The following is a 20,758-nucleotide window of genomic DNA, read 5'->3' on the forward strand; positions in this document are numbered from 1 at the left end:
GTAATGTAATCGCGAAATTCCGGGGGTATACCGCAGGTATAGCCGCGATTTACCTGCGGTAATGTACATCGCTGCCTGCGGTTTTGCAGGAAGGGATGTCATTATGACAGAAGGGGAAGCGGAGCAGAGTAAACACAGACGTCCCACTCCCTGGACGCCGCACAGAAGCACGTCCGGTGGGTGCCCGTGCAGTCTGTGTCCCGCTGCAGCCCCGCCGCTGCCTGCCCTGCAGTGTGTCAGTGTCTGTCCGCAGTGTCAGCAGCTTGCACGCTGCAGCGCAGACAGACACTGACACACAGCAGTGCGTGCAGCCACTGGGATGACGGGCGCAGCTGTCAGGAGGTGAGATGAGATCATTACCTGATGTGACGATCTCCTGCCTTCTGACGTCACCGTGGTCACTGCTGTCTATGCCCGTCTCGCGAGCGTCCCAAGACTGTCACGGGCTCTCGCGATACTGTAGACAACGCGTGACAACGCGGCGGGCATAGAAGGCAGTGACAGCGCTGATGGCAGGACTACAGGAGATCATCACAGCAGGTAATGATCTCATCTATCCTCCCGACAGCAGCGCCCGTCATCCCCTGCAGTGACCTGGGCTATTGATGGTAGCTCAGGTCACTGCATTGCTCTCCCAGCCAATGGGGAACATTCTGTTCTTCATTGAATGGGACAGTGACTATGGTAGCGCCGTGGGACCCCCACCCCCCCTTATTGGATTACGCCGGACGTGGAATTGATTGTTCTTTTAAATAAATTGGTGAAAGAGGGAATGTGGGGAGTGTTTTTTCAAATAAAACTTTTTTTGTTGTCTATTTTTTATTTCTTACTGACTGGGTTGGTGATAGATGCATGACATCACGAACCCCAGGGCTTGATGCCAGGTGACATTACACATCTGGCATCAACCCCATATATTACCTCGTTTGCCAACGCACCAGGGCAACGGGATGAGTTGGGGCGAAGCGCCAGGATTGGCACGTCTAATGGATGCGCCACTTCTGGGGCGGCTGCGGCCTGCTATTTTTAGACTGGGGAATGCCCAATAACAGTGGACCTCCCTAGTCTGAGAATATCAGACCACAGCTGTCCACTTTACCTTGGCTGGTGATCCAAATTGGGGGGGGGACCCCACGTTTTTTGTTTTAAATTATTTAATGTAAAATAACAGCGTGGGGTGCCCTCTGTTTTGGATTACCAGCCAAGGTGAAGCTGCCAGCTGTGGTCTGCAGGCTGCAGCCGTCTGCTTTACCCTAGCTGGCTACAAAAGATGGGGGGACCTCACGTGTTTTTTTTTATATTTATTTTTTGGCTAAATACAAGGCTAGGCTCCCTTTAGTGCCACATGAAAGTCACTAAAGGGTGCCAGGTTAGAATATGCAGGGGGGTGGGACATTATAAAGGTCTTTCTCATCTATCTATTCATCTATCCATCTTTCCCTCTATCCATTATCTGTCTATCGATTATCTATTATTTATTGCAGTAGTTACAGCATAAAAAAACCGCAGGGACCAATCTGCAGAAAAACCGTGGTAAAACCGTGGCAAAAACGCATGCGTTTTTCTCCGCGGATTTGGTGCGTTTTTTTACCGCAGGTGCGGTAATCTTCAACTCCCAGAAGTTTCTCAAGAAATTTTCTTGAGAAAAAATAAGGGAATTTTGTTACTTACCGTAAATTCCTTTTCTTCTAGCTCCAATTGGGAGACCCAGACGATTGGGTGTATAGCTACTGCCTCCGGAGGCCACACAAAGCATTACACTAAAAAGTGTGAGGCCCCTCCCCTTCTGGCTATACACCCCCCGTGGGATCACGGGCTGATCAGTTTTAGTGCAAAAGCAAGAAGGAGGAAAGCCAATAACTGGTTAAACCATTCAATCCGAAGGAACATCGGAGAACTGAAACCATTCAACATGAACAACATGTGTACCCGAACAACCAAAAATCCCGAAGGAACAGGGGCGGGTGCTGGGTCTCCCAATTGGCGCTAGAAGAAAAGGAATTTACGGTAAGTAACAAAATTCCCTTCTTCTTCGGCGCTCCATTGGGAGACCCAGACGATTGGGACGTCCAAAAGCTGTCCCTGGGTGGGTAAAGAAATACCTCATGTTAGAGCTGCAAGACAGCCTTCCCCTACGGGGAGGCAACTGCCGCCTGCAGGACTCTTCTACCTAGGCTGGCGTCCGCCGAAGCATAGGTATGCACCTGAAAATGTTTGGTGAAAATGTGCAGACTCGACCAGGTAGCTGCCTGGCACACCTGTTGAGCCGTAGCCTGGTGCCGTAATGCCCAGGACGCACCCACGGCTCTGGTAGAATGGGCCTTCCGCCCTGATGGAACCGGAAGCCCAGTAGAACGGTAGGCTTCAAGGATTGGTTCCTTGATCCATCGAGCCAGGGTGGATTTTGCAGCCTGCGATCCCTTGCGCTGACCAGTGACAAGGACAAAGAGTGCATCCGAGCGGCGCAGGGGCGCCGTGCGGGAATGTAGATTCTGGGTGCTCCACACCAGATCCAACAATGCAAAGCCATTACATATCGATGAAATGGATAAAAGGAAGGTAAGGAGATATCCTGATTGTGATGAAAAGGGGATACCACCTTAGGGAGAAACTCTGGGATCGGACGCAGCACTACCTTATCTTGGTGAACACCAGGAAGGGAGCTTTGGATGACCGCGCTGCTAGTTCGGACACTCTCCGAAAAGACGTGACCGCTACCAGAAAGGCCACTTTCTGTGAAAGTCGAGAAAGTGAAAACATCCCTCAGAGGCTCGAAGGGCGGCTCCTGGAGAGCAATTAATACCCTGTGCAGATCCCATGGATCTAACGGCCTCTTGTACGGAGGGACAATGTGATAACCCCCCTGCAGGAACCTGCGTACCTGAGGAAGTCGTACTTGGCGCTTCTGAAAGAATACCGACAGCGCTGCGACTTGTCCTGTAAGGGAGCCGAGCGACAAACCTTTTCCCAATCCAGATGCAGGAAGGGGGGAAAAAGGAGACAATGCAAATGGCCAGGGAGACACTCCCTAAGCAGAGCACCAAGATAAGAATAACTTCCACGTCTTGTGGCAGATCTTGGCAGACGTCGGCTTCCTAGCCCGTCTCATGGTGGCAATGACGTCTTGAGATAATCCTGAAGACGCTAGGATCTCGGACTCGATGGCCACACAGTCAGGATCAGGGCCGTAGAATTCAGTGGAAAAAACGGCCCTTGGGACAGTAAGTCTGGCCGGTCTGAGAGTGCCCACGGTTGGCCGACCGTGAGATGCCACAGATCCGGGAACCACGACCTCCTCGGCCAGTCTGGGACGACGAGGATGGCGCGGCAGCAAGCGGAGCTGAGCTTGCGTAGCACTCTGGGCAACAGTGCCAGAGGTGGAAACACATAGGGTAGCTGGAACTGCGACCAATCCTGAACTAGGGCGCCTGCCGCCAGAGCTCTTTGCTCGTGAGACCGCGCCATGAAAATCGGGACCTTGTTGTTGTGCCGAGACGCCATTAGGTCGACGTCCGGCATCCCCCAGCGGCTACAGATTTCCTGACACCATTCTGGGTGCAGAGGCCATTCCCCTGCGTCCATGCCCAGGCGACTGAGGAAGTTTGCTTCCCAATTTCCTACGCCCGGGATGTGAACTGCGGATATGGTGGATGCTCTGTCCCCCACCCACATCAGAATCCGCCGGATTGCCTGGTAGGCTTGGCGATGCGTGTTCCGCCTTGGTGGACGATGTCTGCCACCGCTGTGGAATTGTCCGACTGAATTCGGATCTGTTTTCCTTCCAGCCACTGCTGGAAGGCTTGCAGGGCAAGATACCCTGCCCAGATTTCCAGAACATTGATCTGAAGGATGGACTCCTCTGAAGAGAGTCCTTGACCGTCTGAGAAGGGAAACGTTCCTGTCTAGGGACGTCGACTCCCCAACCCATTGGCAAAGCATGTCCCATTGAAGTGGACGCAGATGAAACTGCGCGAAAGTGACTGCCTCTGCATGAGGCGTCTTAAGGGGTGTGACTGGCCTTGAAGGAGAGACTGCACCCCCGTCTGTAGTGAACGCTGCTTGTCCAGCGGAAGCTTCACTATCGCTGAGGGAGTGTGAAACTCCATGCCCAGATATGTCAGCGATTGGGTCGGTGCCCGATGCAACCTTGAAAAGTTGATGATCCACCCGAAACTCTGGAGAGTCTCCAGCGCCACGTTCAGGCTGTGTTGGCATGCCTCTTGAGAGGGTGCCTTGACAAGTGGATCGTCCCAGTAAGGATCACAGAGTGACCCTGAGAGTGCAGGACTGCTCCCACTGCTGCCCTGAACTTGGTGAAAACCCGTAGGGCTGTCGCCAGACCGAAGGGCAGGGCTACGCACTGAAGATGCTCGTCTTCAATAACGAAAACGTAGCAAACGCTGGTGCTCTGGAGCAATCGGCACGTGGAGATAAGCATCCTGATGTCTATTGATGCTAGGAAATCTCCTTGAGACATTGAGGCAATGACGGAGCGGAGGGTTACATCCGGAACCGCCTGGCCGTCACGTGCTTGGTGAGCAGTTTTAGGTCCAGAACGGAACGGAAAGAGCCACCCTTTTTTGGCACCCCAATCAGATTGGAGGAAAAAACCGTGTCTTGTTCCTGAAGAGGAACAGGATTACCACTCCTTCTGCCTGCAGAAGAGCATCAGCTCGGTGGGGGGAGGGGGGGGAAGTTCTGAAGAATCGAGTCGGAGGACGAGAACAGAGCTCTATCCTGTACACGTGAGACACAATGTCTCTCACCCACCGGTCTGTGACCTGTGGCAGCTAAATGTCGCCAAGCGGGAGATTCAGCCACCAACCGCGGATGCGGAGAGAGAGAGCTGAAAGTCATGAGGAGACCGCCTTGGTAGCGGTTCCTCCTGCTGCCTTCCTTGGGCGTGATTGAGCCCGGCCGGAATCTGAGCCCCTCTGAGCCTTTTGAGCCCTTTTGGACGAGGACAATTGGGACCTGCCCGAGCCTGGGAAGGACCAACCTCGACTGTCCCCCCGGGACAGCATTACTAGGGTAAGTCGCAATGCAGACATTGCGAGGTTAAGGACACCACCTGCGGCACAGATGTACATGTGCTCAAGACCAGCTGCGCAAGCCCAGCTGAAATAGGTTAGAGTGCCCATACGGCTGCGAATGCCGGAGCAACCGACACGCTGATAGCTTCACAGACAGATTTCAACCAGAGGTCCATCTGTCTGTCAATGGCATCTTTAAGTGAAGTCCCATCTCCACTGCAACTATGGATCTAGCCGCAAGCCTGGAGATTGGGGGATCCACCTTTGGACCCTGGGTCTAGCGCTTTACCACGTCAGGGGAAAGGGATAACGTGTATCCTTAATACGTTTGGAGAAAACGCTTATCTGGTAAGCGTGGTGTTTCTGAACTGCTTCTCTGAAGTCAGCGTGGCCAGAAAAGTACTCAATATACGCATGAGTACTGAAAAAGGATTTCTCCTGCTGTGAAGCTGACTCCTCCACTGGGGGAGCTGAGGGAGAAATATCCAACCTGCCATTGATGGACGCTATAAGATCATTCACTATGGCGTCACCATCCGGTGTATCCGGATTGAGAGCGGTGTCAGGACCAAAGCCCTGATCAGCTACGTCTGCCTCATCATACAGAGAGTCCTCCTGCTGGGACCTTGACCAGTGATGAAGCCGAGTGCCGCACCCAGCGAGCTAGCTTAGGCTGTCTGGGACTGCCGTCCGTGTCAGAGCCTTCACCCTGGAATGCCTGGGACCCCCCCGGAGCACTGATTACGTTCCAAATGAGGGTGGCCAGGGAGCATTAATCAAGATTGCCCATGGCCTGTCTGGACTGCAAAGTCTCTATCCCATGACAATCTATCAGCCGAAACTGCAACTCCGTCCCTGTCCCTGGACAGGGTTCACAGGTGGTTCCTTTGGCCACCTCTAGTAGAGACCCCGGCTGACCCAGTGCTACAGGGGAGCATTGCACACAATGGGGGTCAGTGGAACCTGCCGGTGGAACAGTATCACATGCAGGAAAAACAGCATAGGAAGCCTGTGTTGCTTTTTTGCTGCTGCATTCAAGCCATCTATGCAATGTATAGCATACAAGCATAAACACTTCAGCACATGCAATACAAGCAGCATAGAAAGCCTGTGCCTTGGCACCCTTGCTTTTTTGCTGCTGTTGTCCAGCCATCTAGGAGAATATAGCCCAGAGTAGCGACCGTACAGTGCAATGTATAGCATACAAGCATAAGTACAAATGAACACTTCAGCACCTGCAATACAAGCAGCCTATAAAGCCTGTGCCTTGGCACCCATGCTTTTTTGCTGCTGCTGTCCAGCCCTCTAGGAGAATATAGCCAAGAGTAGCGACCGTACAGTGCAATGTATAGCATACAAGCATAAGTACAAATGAACACTTCAGCACATGCAATACAAGCAGCCTAGAAAACCTGTGCCTTAGCACCCTTGCTTTTTTGCTGCTGTTATCTCGCCATCTAGGAGGGCATATAGCCAAAGATAGCGACCTACAGTGCAGTGTATAGCATACAAGCATAAAATACAAATGGACACTTCGGTATTTAGTGGGGTCAGCACTTCAGGTGCTGCTTACCGCCCGCCTATAACGCGGGTGTGTGGTCGCCAGAGCCCTGTGTTGGTTGCCCAGAGCATGTCTCCGTTCCCCAGCTCGGACTGCGTGCAGAAATGGCTGCCGGCGTCCTTCTCCAGCTCGTGTGACGAGGGGCGGGCCGTGGGCGTGCCCCAGACAAGAGCGGGAAACTGGCGTCCCACTGTGTCCAGTGAAGGGGGCTGGAGAATGCAAAGCAGACTCCAGCCCTCGGCGCTGACTGTCTGTACAGCGTCCCGCCTCTCCCCTGACTGGCAGGGCTGGAGGCGGGAACGAAACGAACACTAGGCCGCAAAGCCGGGGACTCGAGTAATAAGCGCGGCCGTCCATGTGCACGGCCAGCGCGGAAGTCCCCGGCGCACCACAAGTCCCAGCCGCGCCACAATGTAAAAAACACCCAGCAGCGGCCGGCGCGGCAGTTCCCAATACATAAATTCACTCAGCTAAGCTGCAGTGAATAATAGCACGATCGCACCCGCTGTTACCCCCGGCGCACTAACACTCCCAGCAATGCTGGTGTGTGTGTGCGCGCTTGCCCGGGGACACAGAGTACCTTAATGTAGCAGGGCCTGTCCCTGACGATACTCAGCTCCATATCCAGCAGGTTCTCTGGGTCTGTGGATGGAGCCCGGTCTCAGTGCCTGGAGACCTGTAAGATCCCACTTCGCCCAGAGCCCTGAGGGGGGATGGGGAAGGAAAACAGCATGTGGGCTCCAGCCTCCGTACCCGCAATGGGTACCTCAACCTTAACAAACACCCGACAAAAGTGGGGTGAGAAGGGAGCATGCTGGGGGCCCCATATGGGCCCACTTTTCTTCCATCCGACATAGTCAGCAGCTGCTGCTGACTAAAAACAGTGGAGCTATGCGTGGATGTCTGACCTCCTTCGCACAAAGCAGAAAACTGATCAGCCCGTGATCCCACGGGGGGTGTATAGCCAGAAGGGGAGGGGCCTCACACTTTTTAGTGTAATGCTTTGTGTGGCCTCCGGAGGCAGTAGCTATACACCCAATCGTCTGGGTCTCCCAATGGAGCGCCGAAGAAAATCACTTTTCTAGTGCGCACATAGCCTTACTCTTTGCTGCAAGTCTGTCTTCTAAGAGAAGTTTAAAGAAACAAAAAACAAACAAACCTTGATTGGCATATATACCAACACAACTAATGACCTAAAGGGCTACAAGGAGTACCCCTAGACTGGGACTGAGTCCCAATAATAGACAACCCATGGATATGAATGGGTTGTTTGTTTTTCTAATGTTGTAACAATTTTGATCAATCCCCTCATCTTTAAATCTAAAACCCCGCCACCCCAACATACAAATTAGACCATTTGTTTGGCTGACCACTATAACCCCCAACTCTGTATACTGTTGCCCTCCTGCATTCTGTATAAAGTCGCTGTCAAAACTCCTTTGGCAGTGGTTTATATCCAAAAGAAAATCCTTCTCTCCTCCAAGATTACCTGACAGGGGAGAGTCAGGATGCAGCCGTACAAAAACCACTGCACATTCACATAATGTCTTAGGTATGAAAAAAATTAAACTGTCCAAATACAAAACTTTCATCTTTCTGTTACTCTGTTGCAAACAAACATGACCGTGACATTTTAACAAAAACTCGAAACACAAACATGCATGTAATATATAAATATGGTGCATATAAATATTATTGGGTACATATATACTAGTTCAGTTCACCATTCAGTTTAAATATCCTCATTCTCCTCTATTCATAGAACTCGACCCATACTGACAAGCAGTCATTTTATTTTCATGTTAAATGTACAAAAGTGTGTGACCTTCATAAAATGCAAATTAGTCACTCAAATCAGTGTTGCTCAACCTGCGGTAAATGCCAGAGGTGAGAAACAAAGCTTGCTGTGTTGTTTCTTTAAGATCCTAAGGGAGCCAATGAGCGTGATTACCCTTGATGGGGGGATTATATTGAAGAGGCTGTGTATGCGATTCTTTTGGGGAGGAGATGTGGCTCGCAAACTAATTGCAACTATGAAATGTTTGAAAAACACTTCTAGCCAGAAGTCTCTATAAAAGGATAAAGTCTTTGTTTGAAAATAGAAAAAATAAAATAAATAATGAAAAAAACATCTGATGTTTCTGTATTCATTATGGTGCTTTAGTTTGGGACATGTTCTAAACCAAGTAGGGTAATAAGCAAAACATTCCTGGTTTTGTGGTGCAGATGAAACTTATCACTATGGGGTACTCTGTTTCAGAAACACGAACTTAAATTTATATGACATGTAAAGTAGTCAGTGTCCAGCTTGAATAATAGTGTAAATTTGGTGTACCCTCTAAATAACACACAGCCATGAATGTCTAAACCTCTGGCAACAAAAGTGAATAAACCCCTAAGTGAAAATGGCCAAACTGTGCCCAGTGTGAATATTTTGTGCGGCCAACATTATTTTCAAGCACTGCCTTAACTCTCTTGGGCATGGAGGTCACTAGAGCTTCACAGGAGCCACTGGATCCTCTATGACGATATCATGGAGCTTGTGGATGTTAGAGATTTTGTGCTCCTCCACCTTTCGTTTGAGGAGGCCCCACAGATGCTCAATAGGGTTTAGGTCAGGAGGCATGCTTGGCCAGGCCAGCACCTTTACCCTGTTTCTTTACCAAGGCAGTGGTCATCTTGATGGCGTGTTTGGGGTCATTAGAATGATGGAATACAGCCCAGCGGCCCAGTTTCTGAAGGAAGGGGATCATGCACTGCTTCAGTATGTCACAGTATATGGTTCCCTCAATGAATTGTAGCTCCAAACCATGACACTCCCACCACCATGTTTGATTGTAGGCAAGACACACTAGTCTTTGTGCTTCTCAATTGGTTGTCACCACTCATGCTTGACACCTTCTGTACCAAATAAGTTTATCTTGGTCTCATCAGACCACAGGACATAATAATCCATGTCCTTAGTCTTCTTGACTTTCCTGTGCATAATCTTTAACAGAGGCTTTCTTCTGGGACAACAGCCATGCAGACCAATTTGATGCAGTGTGCAGATTATGGTCTGAGCACTGACAGGCTGCCACCCCTTTAAGGCCTTGTGCGCACTATGCGTTTTTGCTGTGTTTTTAGCGGCGTTTTTTACCGCGTTTTTGTGCTGAAAACGCAGTGACATTGCTTCCCCAGCAATGTCTATGGGTTTTCATAAGTGCTGTCCGCACACAGCGTTTTTTGTAGCTGCGTTTTTGTGTTGACCACAAAAATGCAGCATGTCAATTATTTCTGCGTTTTTCACTGCGTTTTTCACCCATTGAGTTCAATGAGATGTTCAACAACGCAATGAAAAACGCATATAGCTGCGTTTCTATGACTAAAAGCGCAGCTATAAACGCAAGGGGTGGGCAGTAAAGTGACGTGTACAGGAAGAGGATTCCTTCTGTTGGTAAACACAGAAGCATGAATCCTCCCGGTACCGTCACCGCTGCGTCCACAACCCGCCCGGTGCCATGTCAGCTCCGTGCGGCGCCATGTCTGGGCGGGAGGTGGAGGCAGCGGCGAAAACAAAAGTGAACAGTAGAAAAAAAAAAATGTCATACTCACCTGTCTGCAGGGTCCCGGTGCCATGCCCGCTCCCGTCCCGGTACCGCCGCTCTGGCTGTGTGCAGTCTCCCCGGGGCACGTACGAAGCTTGCAGGACCTGGCGGTGGATCACCTGATGCAGTCACCTGACGCATCAGCTGATCGTAATTCTCGCGGTGTCGCCGGCTTTTTCGCGCCCGGCCGGCTATCAGCTGATCCTGCCGTCAGGGGACTTAATCAGCTGATTACCGGCAGCTCCTGCAACGATGGGACAGGATCAGACTCTCATCCGATCGCTCCAGGAGCTGCCGGTAATCAGCACAGACGTGAGTATTTTTTTTTTTTGCACTGATGCATCATCTGATTGTATAAATCGGCTTTTATACAATCAGCTGATGTGTGATGTGATTCACGTCCTTGAACCTGACACATCATCTGATCGCTTTGCCTTCCAGCAAACCGATCAGATGATATTGGATCCGGATTGGACGGCGCGGGACCCTTGACCCAGGATTACTGCGGAGGGGGGTTCTTTATTTCAATAAAGATGGAGTCACTAATTGTGTTGTGTTTTATTTCTAATAAAAATATTTTTCTGTGTGTTGTGTTTTTTTTGTTTTTTTTTATCATTACTAGAAATTCATGGTGGCCATGTCTAATATTGGCGTGACACCATGAATTTCGGGCTTAGGGCCAGCTGGTAATATACAGCTAGCCCTAACTCCATTATTACCCAGCGAGCCACAGTCACCAGGGTAGCTGGAAGAGTTGGATACAGCGCCAGAAGATGGCGCTTCTACGAAAGCGCCATTTTCTGGGGTGGCTGCGGACTGCAATTCGCAGCGGGGGTGCCCAGAAAGCTTGGGCACTCTGCACTGCGGATTCCAATCCCCAGCTGCCTAGTTGTACCTGGCTGGACTCAAAAATTGGGCGAAGCCTATGTCATTTTTTTTTAATTATTTCTTGAAGTTCATGAAATAAAAATAAAAAAAAAAGGGCTTCCCTATATTTTTGATTCCCAGCCGGGTACAAATAGGCAGCTGGGGATTGGGGGCAGCCTGTACCTGCCTGCTGTACCTGGCTAGCATACAAAAATATAGCGAAGCCCATGTCATTTTTTTTTTCTTTTTGGGCAAAAAACTCCTGCATACAGTCCTGGATGGAGGATGCTGAGCCTTGTAGTTCTGCAGCTGCTGTCTGCTCTCCTGCATACACTAGTTCTGCAGCTGTCTGCTCTCCTACATACAATGAACATTTTGAAAAAGGAAATGACATCAGACCTTTTTTTTTTTTTTTCAACAATCTTTAATGGCATTGTGCACTGATTAAAAACGCAGTGAGCAAAAACGCAGGAAAAAACGCACCAAATCGCGGTAAAAACGCATGCGTTTTTGTCGCGTTTTTTAGCCGCAGGTGCGTTTTTTGAGACAAAAACGCACATAAAAACGCAGCGTGAAAAAAAAAACGCCTAGTGTGCACATACCCTAACTCTGCAGCAATGCTGGCAGCACTCATACCTCTTTATTGAAAACACAACCTCTGGATATGACGCTGAACACGTGCAGTCAACTTCTTTGGTCGATCATGGAGAGGCCTGTTCTGAGTGGAACCTGTCTTGTTAAACCACTGTATGGTTTTACAGCTCAGTTTCAAGGTGTTGGCAATCATCTTATAGCCTAGGCCATCTTTATGTAGAGCAAAACTTTTAGTTTTCAGATACTCAGAAAATTCTTTGCCTGGAGGGGCTATGCTAGACTTCCAGTGACCAGTGTAAGAGAGTGTGAGCAATAACACTAAATTTAACAGATTTGTTCCCCATGCACACCTGAGACCTCAGAACATGAATGAGTCACATGACACCAGGGAGAGAAAATGACTAATTGGGCACAATATGGCGATTTTCACTGAGTGGGGTGTACTCACTTTTGTTGCCAGCGGTTTTGACGTTAATGGCGGTGTGTTCAGTTATTTAGCGGGCACACCAAATTTACAGTTATACAAGCTGGACACTGACTACAATATATCAAAGTGCAATTTCTTCAGTGTTGTCCCATGAAAATATATAATAACATTTACAAAAATGTGAGGGGTGTATACACGTTTGTGATATACTGTAGGTGACAATTCCAGACAACAACTTCCTTCCACAAGGTCACACAAGTCAGCTGCAGCCCTATTCTGACTCCAGAGACAGAGCTAATGTCTACCATTATACTGTAACACACCCTCATTTAAGTGCCAGAAGCCTTGCTGCTTTATTAAAGAATAGGCTTAATTTTATGAATGTAGTATTCTGCTCTTCATAATTGGCTCTTTTTAAATCATGGAGTGCTCAAAATTTTCTGAAACTTATGTCATGTGGGAACAATAGCCCTTTGAAAGACACAAAATGATCCATTCACACTGCCAAATATTGACAATTAAATCTAAAACATAAATAATGGAAAAATATCTGAATTCCGCATGTATAGTTAAGAGCAGTGTATAACATTTTAGGACACAGCATAAAATACTTGTGTGGGAAGATAATTCACAAGACTGCCTTTGATACATACTGTAAAAAGAGTGTCCTTCCATTTTTGAAGTGCCACACAAGTGTTTACGCAAGACTGCAAACAGAATGGCAATGTAAGCATTATTCATAAAACACATGCTTAAAAATGGCAAACAAGTAGAAAGGCATGCCATGTGCTACAATTTTATAAAAAGTTAAGTTTGCAAGTGATCAACGTACACATAAATCAACATCTGCTGCCATTATATGGAATAGGTCAACTAGGTTTATGATTCTAAACCTGCTGACGACATAAAATAGAGGCAGAGAACAAGATTCCAGCAGTGTGTCACTTATTGGGCTTTATATTGTAGTTTTGATAAAATCCTGGGTTTATCTGATGCTAGTTTGATAGCTGTCTCATTTATGACCTGCCTTAAAAGGAACCTGTCACCACATTTGAGCTATGTAACCTATTAATATGGGCATACAGATTATAGACTGCTGAAAAAAAAGAAAAAAAAAAGTCATACCTGTACGCCTAATGTTGTATACTTTGTTGTGAATCTTTAATCTTTCAGCACTTTATGTAAATAACCTCTTCCAGGCTATGGGCAGGACATTATCATAATTATATTACCAAATCTTTATTAACATGATTAAAAAACAAACACACTAGACACAATAGACATGATTAAAAATTGATAAGGTGTAAGGTGGAGGGTCCATCCCTGACGAAGCTACGTGAAACGATCGTTGGAGTGGTGTGGGGAGGGTCTGTCTATACTAGGTAAAGTATCCTGGAAATTACTTGTATGCTTGTCCTATGGACTCTGCTTTCTTACCATGAAAAATGTCTTGCTAGTTCTCTAACATATTATGAGATCCTCTATCTTCTCATATATACTAAAATTTATGGATTCAGTTTTCTTTATGCCCGATATGCAGTGATATTTAAACAAACAATAAACTGACCCATTGAATTCTGTGGGTTAAGGGAGGATATGTGGTATAGAGAATTGGTAAATTTATTATTGTGAAATCAAATGAATACTGTGATATCATGAATTAATTCTGATGGACCCTCCACCTTACCACTTTTTAATCATGTCTATTGTGTCTAGTGCGTTTTTGTTTTTTAATCATGTTAATAAAGATTTGGTAATATACCGTATTTTTCGGACCATAAGACGCACTTTTTTTTCCCCCAAATGTTGGGGGAAAGTTGGGGGTGCATCTTATGGTCTGACTGTGGCTGCGGGGAATGAGGGTGCTGCGGTGGAGCGGGTCATCGGGGGCACGAGCAGGCTGTAGCAGCCTGCTGTGACCACGTGGACCCGCTCATTACATATGCACGCCCATCCTCCCGCCCATCTCTCAGCGCAGAAGCCGGCGCTGACAGGTGGGCGGGAGGACGAGCGGGGACGCGCGCATAGTAAAGAGCCGGTCCACATGATCACCCCTGGCAATTACAGCCTGGAGTGATCATGTGCGGCTGTATTCACTGCCTCCCGCGCGTCATCATCAGTGCGGGGTGCAGTGAATCAGTGCACTCACCCGTCCCCGTGTGTGGAGCTGTTCCCCTGCTGCATGCGATGTCTTCCTGTCTGTGCCGGTCAGCTGATCTGATCAGCACAGACAGGAAGACATCGCGTGCTGCAGGGGAACGGACACACGGACGGACACACACACACACACACGTCAGTGGTGCAGAGAGGAAGATGATCGGTGCTGCAGGGAGTGAGGAAAAGGTGAGTATAAACGTTTGTTTGTTTTTTTTCTCTGTGCTATAGGATACAGGCCATATACCAGGATGGTATATGAGCACGATGGGGGCATATAGCAGGATGGGAGTATATGAGCAGGATGGATGGGGGGTATATGAACAGGATGGGGGTATATGAACAGGATGGGGGTATATGAACAGGATGGGGGGTATATGAACAGGATGGGGGGGGTAAATGAACAGAATGGGAGTATATGAGCAGGATGGATGGGGGGTATATGAACAGGATGGGAGTATATGAACAGGATGGGAGTATATGAGCAGGATGGATGGGGGGTATATGAACAGGATGGGGGTATATGAACAGGATGGGAGTATATGAGCAGGATGGATGGGGGAGTATATGAACAGGATGAGGTATATGAACAGGATGGGGGTATATGAACAGGATGTGGGTATATGAGCAGGATGGATGGAGGGTATATGAGCAGGATGGGGGTATATGAGCAGGATCATATACAAGGCAGGAGGATCATTACCAGGATGGGGTACCTTAGTAGAGAATTTGGGGACATTACCCCCCATAACAGTGTCAGCAGCAGATCCTCGCCCTATAACAGTGTGTCATGACCACATTTTTTTGCTTAAAGTTTTATGTTCCTATTTTCCTCCTCTAAAACCAGGGTGCGTCTTATAGTCCGGTGCGTCTTATAGTCCGAAAAATATGGTAATTATGATATGGTCTTCTGAAGTGATTTGTATGGGTTCTTGATTAGAGACACTTTGGGACCACATTAGAGGCTTTTTTGTGACATTTGATAACTTCCTTGTGAGTAAATATGGGCAGGACATTGCCCGGAATTTAATGTAGAGAGGGGGCAGTTCTATCATATGCATCTCCTGCCACTCCTCACTCTGTCCCTGTGACGTCTGGTGTTGGTTCGGAAATCTCAAGCAAACGCATTTCATCTCCAGTCACTCCTCTACACCAGACCTGGGCAAGGGGCGGCCCGCGGGCCACATCCGGCCCGCCTACTGTCTGTGACCGGCCCGCCCATTAGATCAGAGTTGGAGACATGGTGCCGCTTCTCCTGCCGGGCAGGAACTTTTCAAATGACACACGCGCGCTGTACTGACGACATCAGGGCGCGAGTGTGTCACAGAAAACGCTGCCGTGCAGGGAACAGAGGACAGATTCCTGCGTTCCGCTGCTACACTGTGCGGAGCTTCAGAATCGGTCCTCTGTTCCCTGCGGCAGCTTTCTCTTGTGACACACACGCGCCCTGATGTCGGCAGTACAGCGCGTGTGTGTCATTTGAAAAGTTCCCGCCCGGCAGGAGAAGCGGCACCAGCCGGTGCCTGTACAGAGAGACGCAGTGGCGGGGGCAGGGGCCGTACAAGAACAACAGCGGCGCAGCCAGGGCCCGTACGGAGGTGCCTGAGGAGGGAGAGGTGAGTGGTCACTAATAACCTGAGGGGGAGGGGGGGTAACTGGTGTAATATTTGGGTGTAGTGATTTAGTATATGGGAATGTAATGATGTAGTTTTATAGGGGCAGTATATAGTGCTGTAATGTATTACAGGTGCAGTATATAGTGCTGTAGTGTATTACAGGGGCAGTATATAGTGCTGTAATGTATTACAGGGGCAGTATATAGTGCTGTAATGTATTACAGGTACAGTATATAGTGATTTAGTTAGTGTGTGTGTGTATATATATATATATATATATATATACACACACACATACATACACACACACACACACACACACACACACACACCACCCTTGCTCTACACGGTTTCATCCCATACTGGGCATAGGCTTGCTGTACAGGTGCGAAGAAGTCACTGGCAGTTCTACTCCCAATGTTCTCCAGGGCACAGAAAAGGTGTACTCTCGACAGTTGGAATGCGCAGGCGCGAGATTTCTAGACTACCACCAGACATCACAGGGAGAGTGGTGCTGTGAAAGGAGATAAGGAGATACATATGACATCTCCATAGCCTGCCTGGAAGAGCTCATTTACATAAAGTGAGAAGATTATTTATCCTAAACAAAGCATTTGATATGCAGCATTGAGGTTTGACTTCTTTCAGAAATCTATGACCTGTGTGGCCATGTTAAAAGGCTAGATAGCTCAAATGTGCTGACAGATTCCCTTTAATCCTGCCCGTATCACCGATTGACAGCTTTCTGCCTACAATGTGTGTAGGCAGAAAGCGGACAAGCGAGGGTGGCTATCAAAAGCTCAAGAATATCGAGAGCTACATAGCAGGAGCTCATCAATGATGTCAAACACAGCAGCTGCAGATAAAAATGTTAAAGGCCAGTATTCACATAATGTTTTGCAGCCCAAGTCTCCTGACCCAAAACACAACAGCCTTATAGCAATACATGAGGCTGTCAATTCCGGGTCAGACCTCCTGTGGCTGGTCTGTGCACTTTGACAGCAAAAAATGGATGAGTGAAAATTGCCTCATAAGAAATACAAATAAGGAGTCCAGTAAGTGACCCAGTGCTGAAATAATAGTCCATGTTCTACTAATGCTGCCCTTAGATGAGGCTGTATAAATAGTTTGGCAGATTAACTTTAGAACAAACAAAATTGACATTTTAACATAAAAAGAACCATTAAAAACCATAAGAAATTCACTTGCATAAAATGTGTGATGTTGGATCAATACATCACAAAAGCTTCTCTTGAATGTAAGCAGTAAAATTATATTTTTACCAAAAAAATTAAAAAGAAAGGGGTGGGGCTAATCTTACAATTTTTTTTTTCTTTACTTCTGTTTGCAGACTAATGCACTAGTTCACAGATTAAAAAAAAAAAAGTGATGAGGAAAAGGACTCCTGACTGATTTCTCACCAAGAAATCATACCTTCTTAGTTTTTGGGTATTTTGACGAACATTTTGTTGGCACAGGTGACTCAGTATCTGGAACCTTCTCTGTCTCCGCAGCAGCCGGCACTACAGCTGTAGCAGTGGTCTCAGTGACAGGCTCTTCTACAAGTGTGCTAGGCTCCGGTTCCACTTGCTGAGGGGCGACCTCTACATCTGGGGAAGATGGTGGAACATCTGAGCAGGTGCTGATAGTTCTGTGCCGGCGGCGCTGCTGACCAATATGAGTTCTGCTTCTAGTAAAGCTTTTTCTTTGCTTGGTGCGATTAATTTTGGCAGGAATAGGCTTGATTACAGGTTCCTCTTTCACTGGTTCCTATCAAATTAAAAAGTTAAAAACATGCTTATAAAGGTTCATTTTTCATTACAATATTTTAGGTCATTTGATCAGCTTTCTTAAAGATTGGCATTGATTAAAACAAACGTTACAGCATTAGAAGGAATTACAGGTATATACTTTATTCTTGGCTGGTCTTAGAACTTATTTCATTTTTTTTCTTTAAATTAGCATACTGTTATCTACATACATTGACCCATGGATGTGATACTTTTATTACTGAGAGCTCCCTTCTACCATTCAGAATATTCTCTCTGCTGTCTGGTGTAAACACAGGAGAAATCGCTTAAAGAGGTGTTCTCAAAAATAGGGGATAACTTTCAGATCACTGGGGGTCCCTGCTGAATGGTACAAAGGTCAATTATGAGCAATGCAGCTCCATTCATTTTAATAAAAGTGCCGAATATTAACCAAGAGCTGCACTTTGCAATCTTCAGCACTCTCTTTAAGAATTAAGTGTTAATGTGCTTGATTGACCTCCACTCCATTCAGCCGATGCTCTTCAGAGCCCCCTATTCATGAAGCGGTGGGAGAAACAATGGTTGAATACCAGCAATCTGAAAGTTATTCTCCTATATCGTGGATAGGGAGCTCTTAAGAGTTAGTAGATGCAAGAGGAGCGTTGTGTCAGACACGTATCTTGTACACCCAAATACCATGATGTAGCAGGTTATTCCCTACAGTGCTAAAGTTATTGAGTTACACAAAAAACCTTTGGACAAGTTTCAAAGTTAAATAAATACATGCAACTTGCTAATATACTTTCATAAATCAAATCTCTGACTTTCAGAACGCCAACATTGTTACTATGAATCTTTCACATTATAGAAGCACATTGTGAGAAGCACCCAAGTGTCACATCAAACCATTAGAAACGGTTTATATAAGCGTGCTCTGCGTGCTAGGCGACCTGCAAGGATACCTGATTACACCACAAGGCACAGACATAGTCTTGTTGGACGAGGGGACAGTGCGCCTCAGTGCTGATGAAAGTCTATTAAAGCTAAGCAAAAGTGATGTCCAGCAACGATGTTGGAGATGTCAAGGAGAGCACCATGCATCAGCCACTATCGCCAGACAAGCCTTTGGTGGTGGCGTTACAGTGTGGGCAGATGTCTAGTCAATACAGAACTGCCCTAAACTTTGTGATTGTTACAGCGAGAAGCCCCTACTACTTGAAGAAAATCACTAATCTAGTCATAGTTATTATGCCTATGCATGAACACCACAAGCCTAATTTCATTTTCATGGAAGAAAATTCTCCAGCTCATCAAGGTCGCATCATTAGGGAATGGCTGCTGGAGACTGGGGTACCTCATATGGAGTGTCCTGCACTTTCTCCAAACTCTAATCCCATAGAAAACCTATGGGATCAGCTGAGTCACCATGTAGAGGCTTGTAACTCTGTACCCCAGAACCTCAATGACCAGAGGGACGCCTTCAAGAAAAGTGGGATGCCATGCCTCAGCAGACAACTTGTGAACAGCATGAAACGTCGCTGTCAAGCTGTAATTGACGCTCAAGGCCAGTTGACAAGTTACTGAGACACATATTTTTGGGGGATATAACCACCACTGTTGATAGCTTTTGTTTCAACAAACTGCTGAAGATGAAGAAACCACCATTGCATGCTTCTACGTAAATGCCCTACTGTCATGATAAAACATCACTGTAGGATGAATTTTTTACATTTTTCCATAAATTCCACTAGAACACACACACACACACACACACACACACACACACACACACACACACACACACAGTATTTGTAACTGTATGTATGTAAAAGAAATTATGCTAAACATGGTTAAGTGTGTACAATTTCAAAGGAAATTGAGTGAAGGACAGAAAAGGGAACACGTCATAAGTTTACATGAACTAAGTTGTACAATTATTGGGATAAATATATTAACATACATAATTCTACAGGTATACCATACCATTGCTTTGGAAACACTGTAAATAATAATCTTTGAAATCACAAATTTACCTGAGGAAGTTCAGGGTCATTGAGAACTTGTACATCTTTTGCTTCAGGTTTGACATCAGTTTTAGATGTACTAATTCTCTCTAAAGCCTGTTCTCTTCTTTTCTCGCGCTTCTCCAGTCGAGCAAATGCTTGAAGAATAGCTTCCATTTTCCTTTCCTCTCTGGTCTATATAAAAAAAAGTAACAACAATTATCAATATCAGTGATTATATCAAGAAAACAAAACCTATGTTTTCCCCATTACAACTGAAAGAGTTCTGTGAAGTACATGGTTTCCGAAGAACATTTAAATAGTCATAAAAGTTACACTGCGGCTACATTAGCTAGTGATACATATCTATCAGAAGGTTAAAAAAAATTAAAAAAAAAATTGTACATACTTCACAGCTGTAAGGCTAGATTCACATACATTCGCAAAAGATACACTGAACCATCCTAAAATCCACAGCAATAACAAAAATAAGACTTTGGAATCTGTCAGCAAGACAACCTCCCACACTATTTATATGCACATGCAGCTCTATCAAACATAAGGCCAACAATACCATTATATGGACAGTCCATTACTATGTTACTGAGAAATCAGATTGAATTGATATGGAAATGCGGCTGATGTGCTTCAGACATGTGAAAGCTCTTCCTCAGCCTCTGTCACTCCACCTCTACTCCTTGCCTAGCACTGTCTTTCTGCATGACTGACCGCTCCTTTGCAGTGTCCCTTGAGGCAAAAAAAGCTGTCAATCAAGCAGGAGGTGGCAGTGCTGGTCGGGGAATAGAAGTGGACTGCAGGGACTTCAGAATAGAGGTGGACTTCAGAAAAGACTTCAGAAAAGCTTCCAGAAGCTGAAAGCACTTCAATATCATTTGCAGATCCATTCAAACGCTGAATATTCAGGAAAGGACTGTCCATGTAAAGGTATTGCTGGATTTGTCTTTGAAGGAGCTACAAGTGAATACATATATAGTTTGGGTTTGGAAGGGAGGGGTGAAGTCCTGCTGACATATTGTCTGTCATAGGGGCAACTCAGTGCACAGTATAATATGATCTCATGATAGGGGAAAAAATAAAAATAAATAAATATGTTCAGTCTGCAACTACAAAGAACATGAACATTGTTTGGATTGCAAAGATTAAA

General features: G+C 46.6%; 1 protein-coding gene across 5 annotated transcripts in view; it reads right to left on the reverse strand.

Annotated features, from left to right (window-relative positions):
* KMT2E (lysine methyltransferase 2E (inactive)) overlaps nucleotides 1-20,758 on the reverse strand; it is a 209,506-nt gene that overhangs the window by 29,045 nt on the left and 159,703 nt on the right. For 3 of the 5 annotated variants that reach the window (XM_075345175.1, XM_075345176.1, XM_075345173.1), the window contains 3 exons: nucleotides 19,624-19,788; nucleotides 17,274-17,609; nucleotides 12,723-12,776 (listed from right to left, as the gene is read on the reverse strand). In XM_075345175.1, coding sequence (XP_075201290.1) covers nucleotides 12,723-12,776; nucleotides 17,274-17,609; nucleotides 19,624-19,788 — 555 coding nt within the window. The remainder of the gene's footprint in view (nucleotides 1-12,722; nucleotides 12,777-17,273; nucleotides 17,610-19,623; nucleotides 19,789-20,758) is intronic. The other 2 variants (XM_075345177.1, XM_075345174.1) reach the window with 1 other exon arrangement.

This window comes from Anomaloglossus baeobatrachus, chromosome 4 (genome assembly GCF_048569485.1).
Source record: "Anomaloglossus baeobatrachus isolate aAnoBae1 chromosome 4, aAnoBae1.hap1, whole genome shotgun sequence".
Classification (NCBI taxonomy): Eukaryota; Metazoa; Chordata; class Amphibia; order Anura; family Aromobatidae; genus Anomaloglossus; species Anomaloglossus baeobatrachus.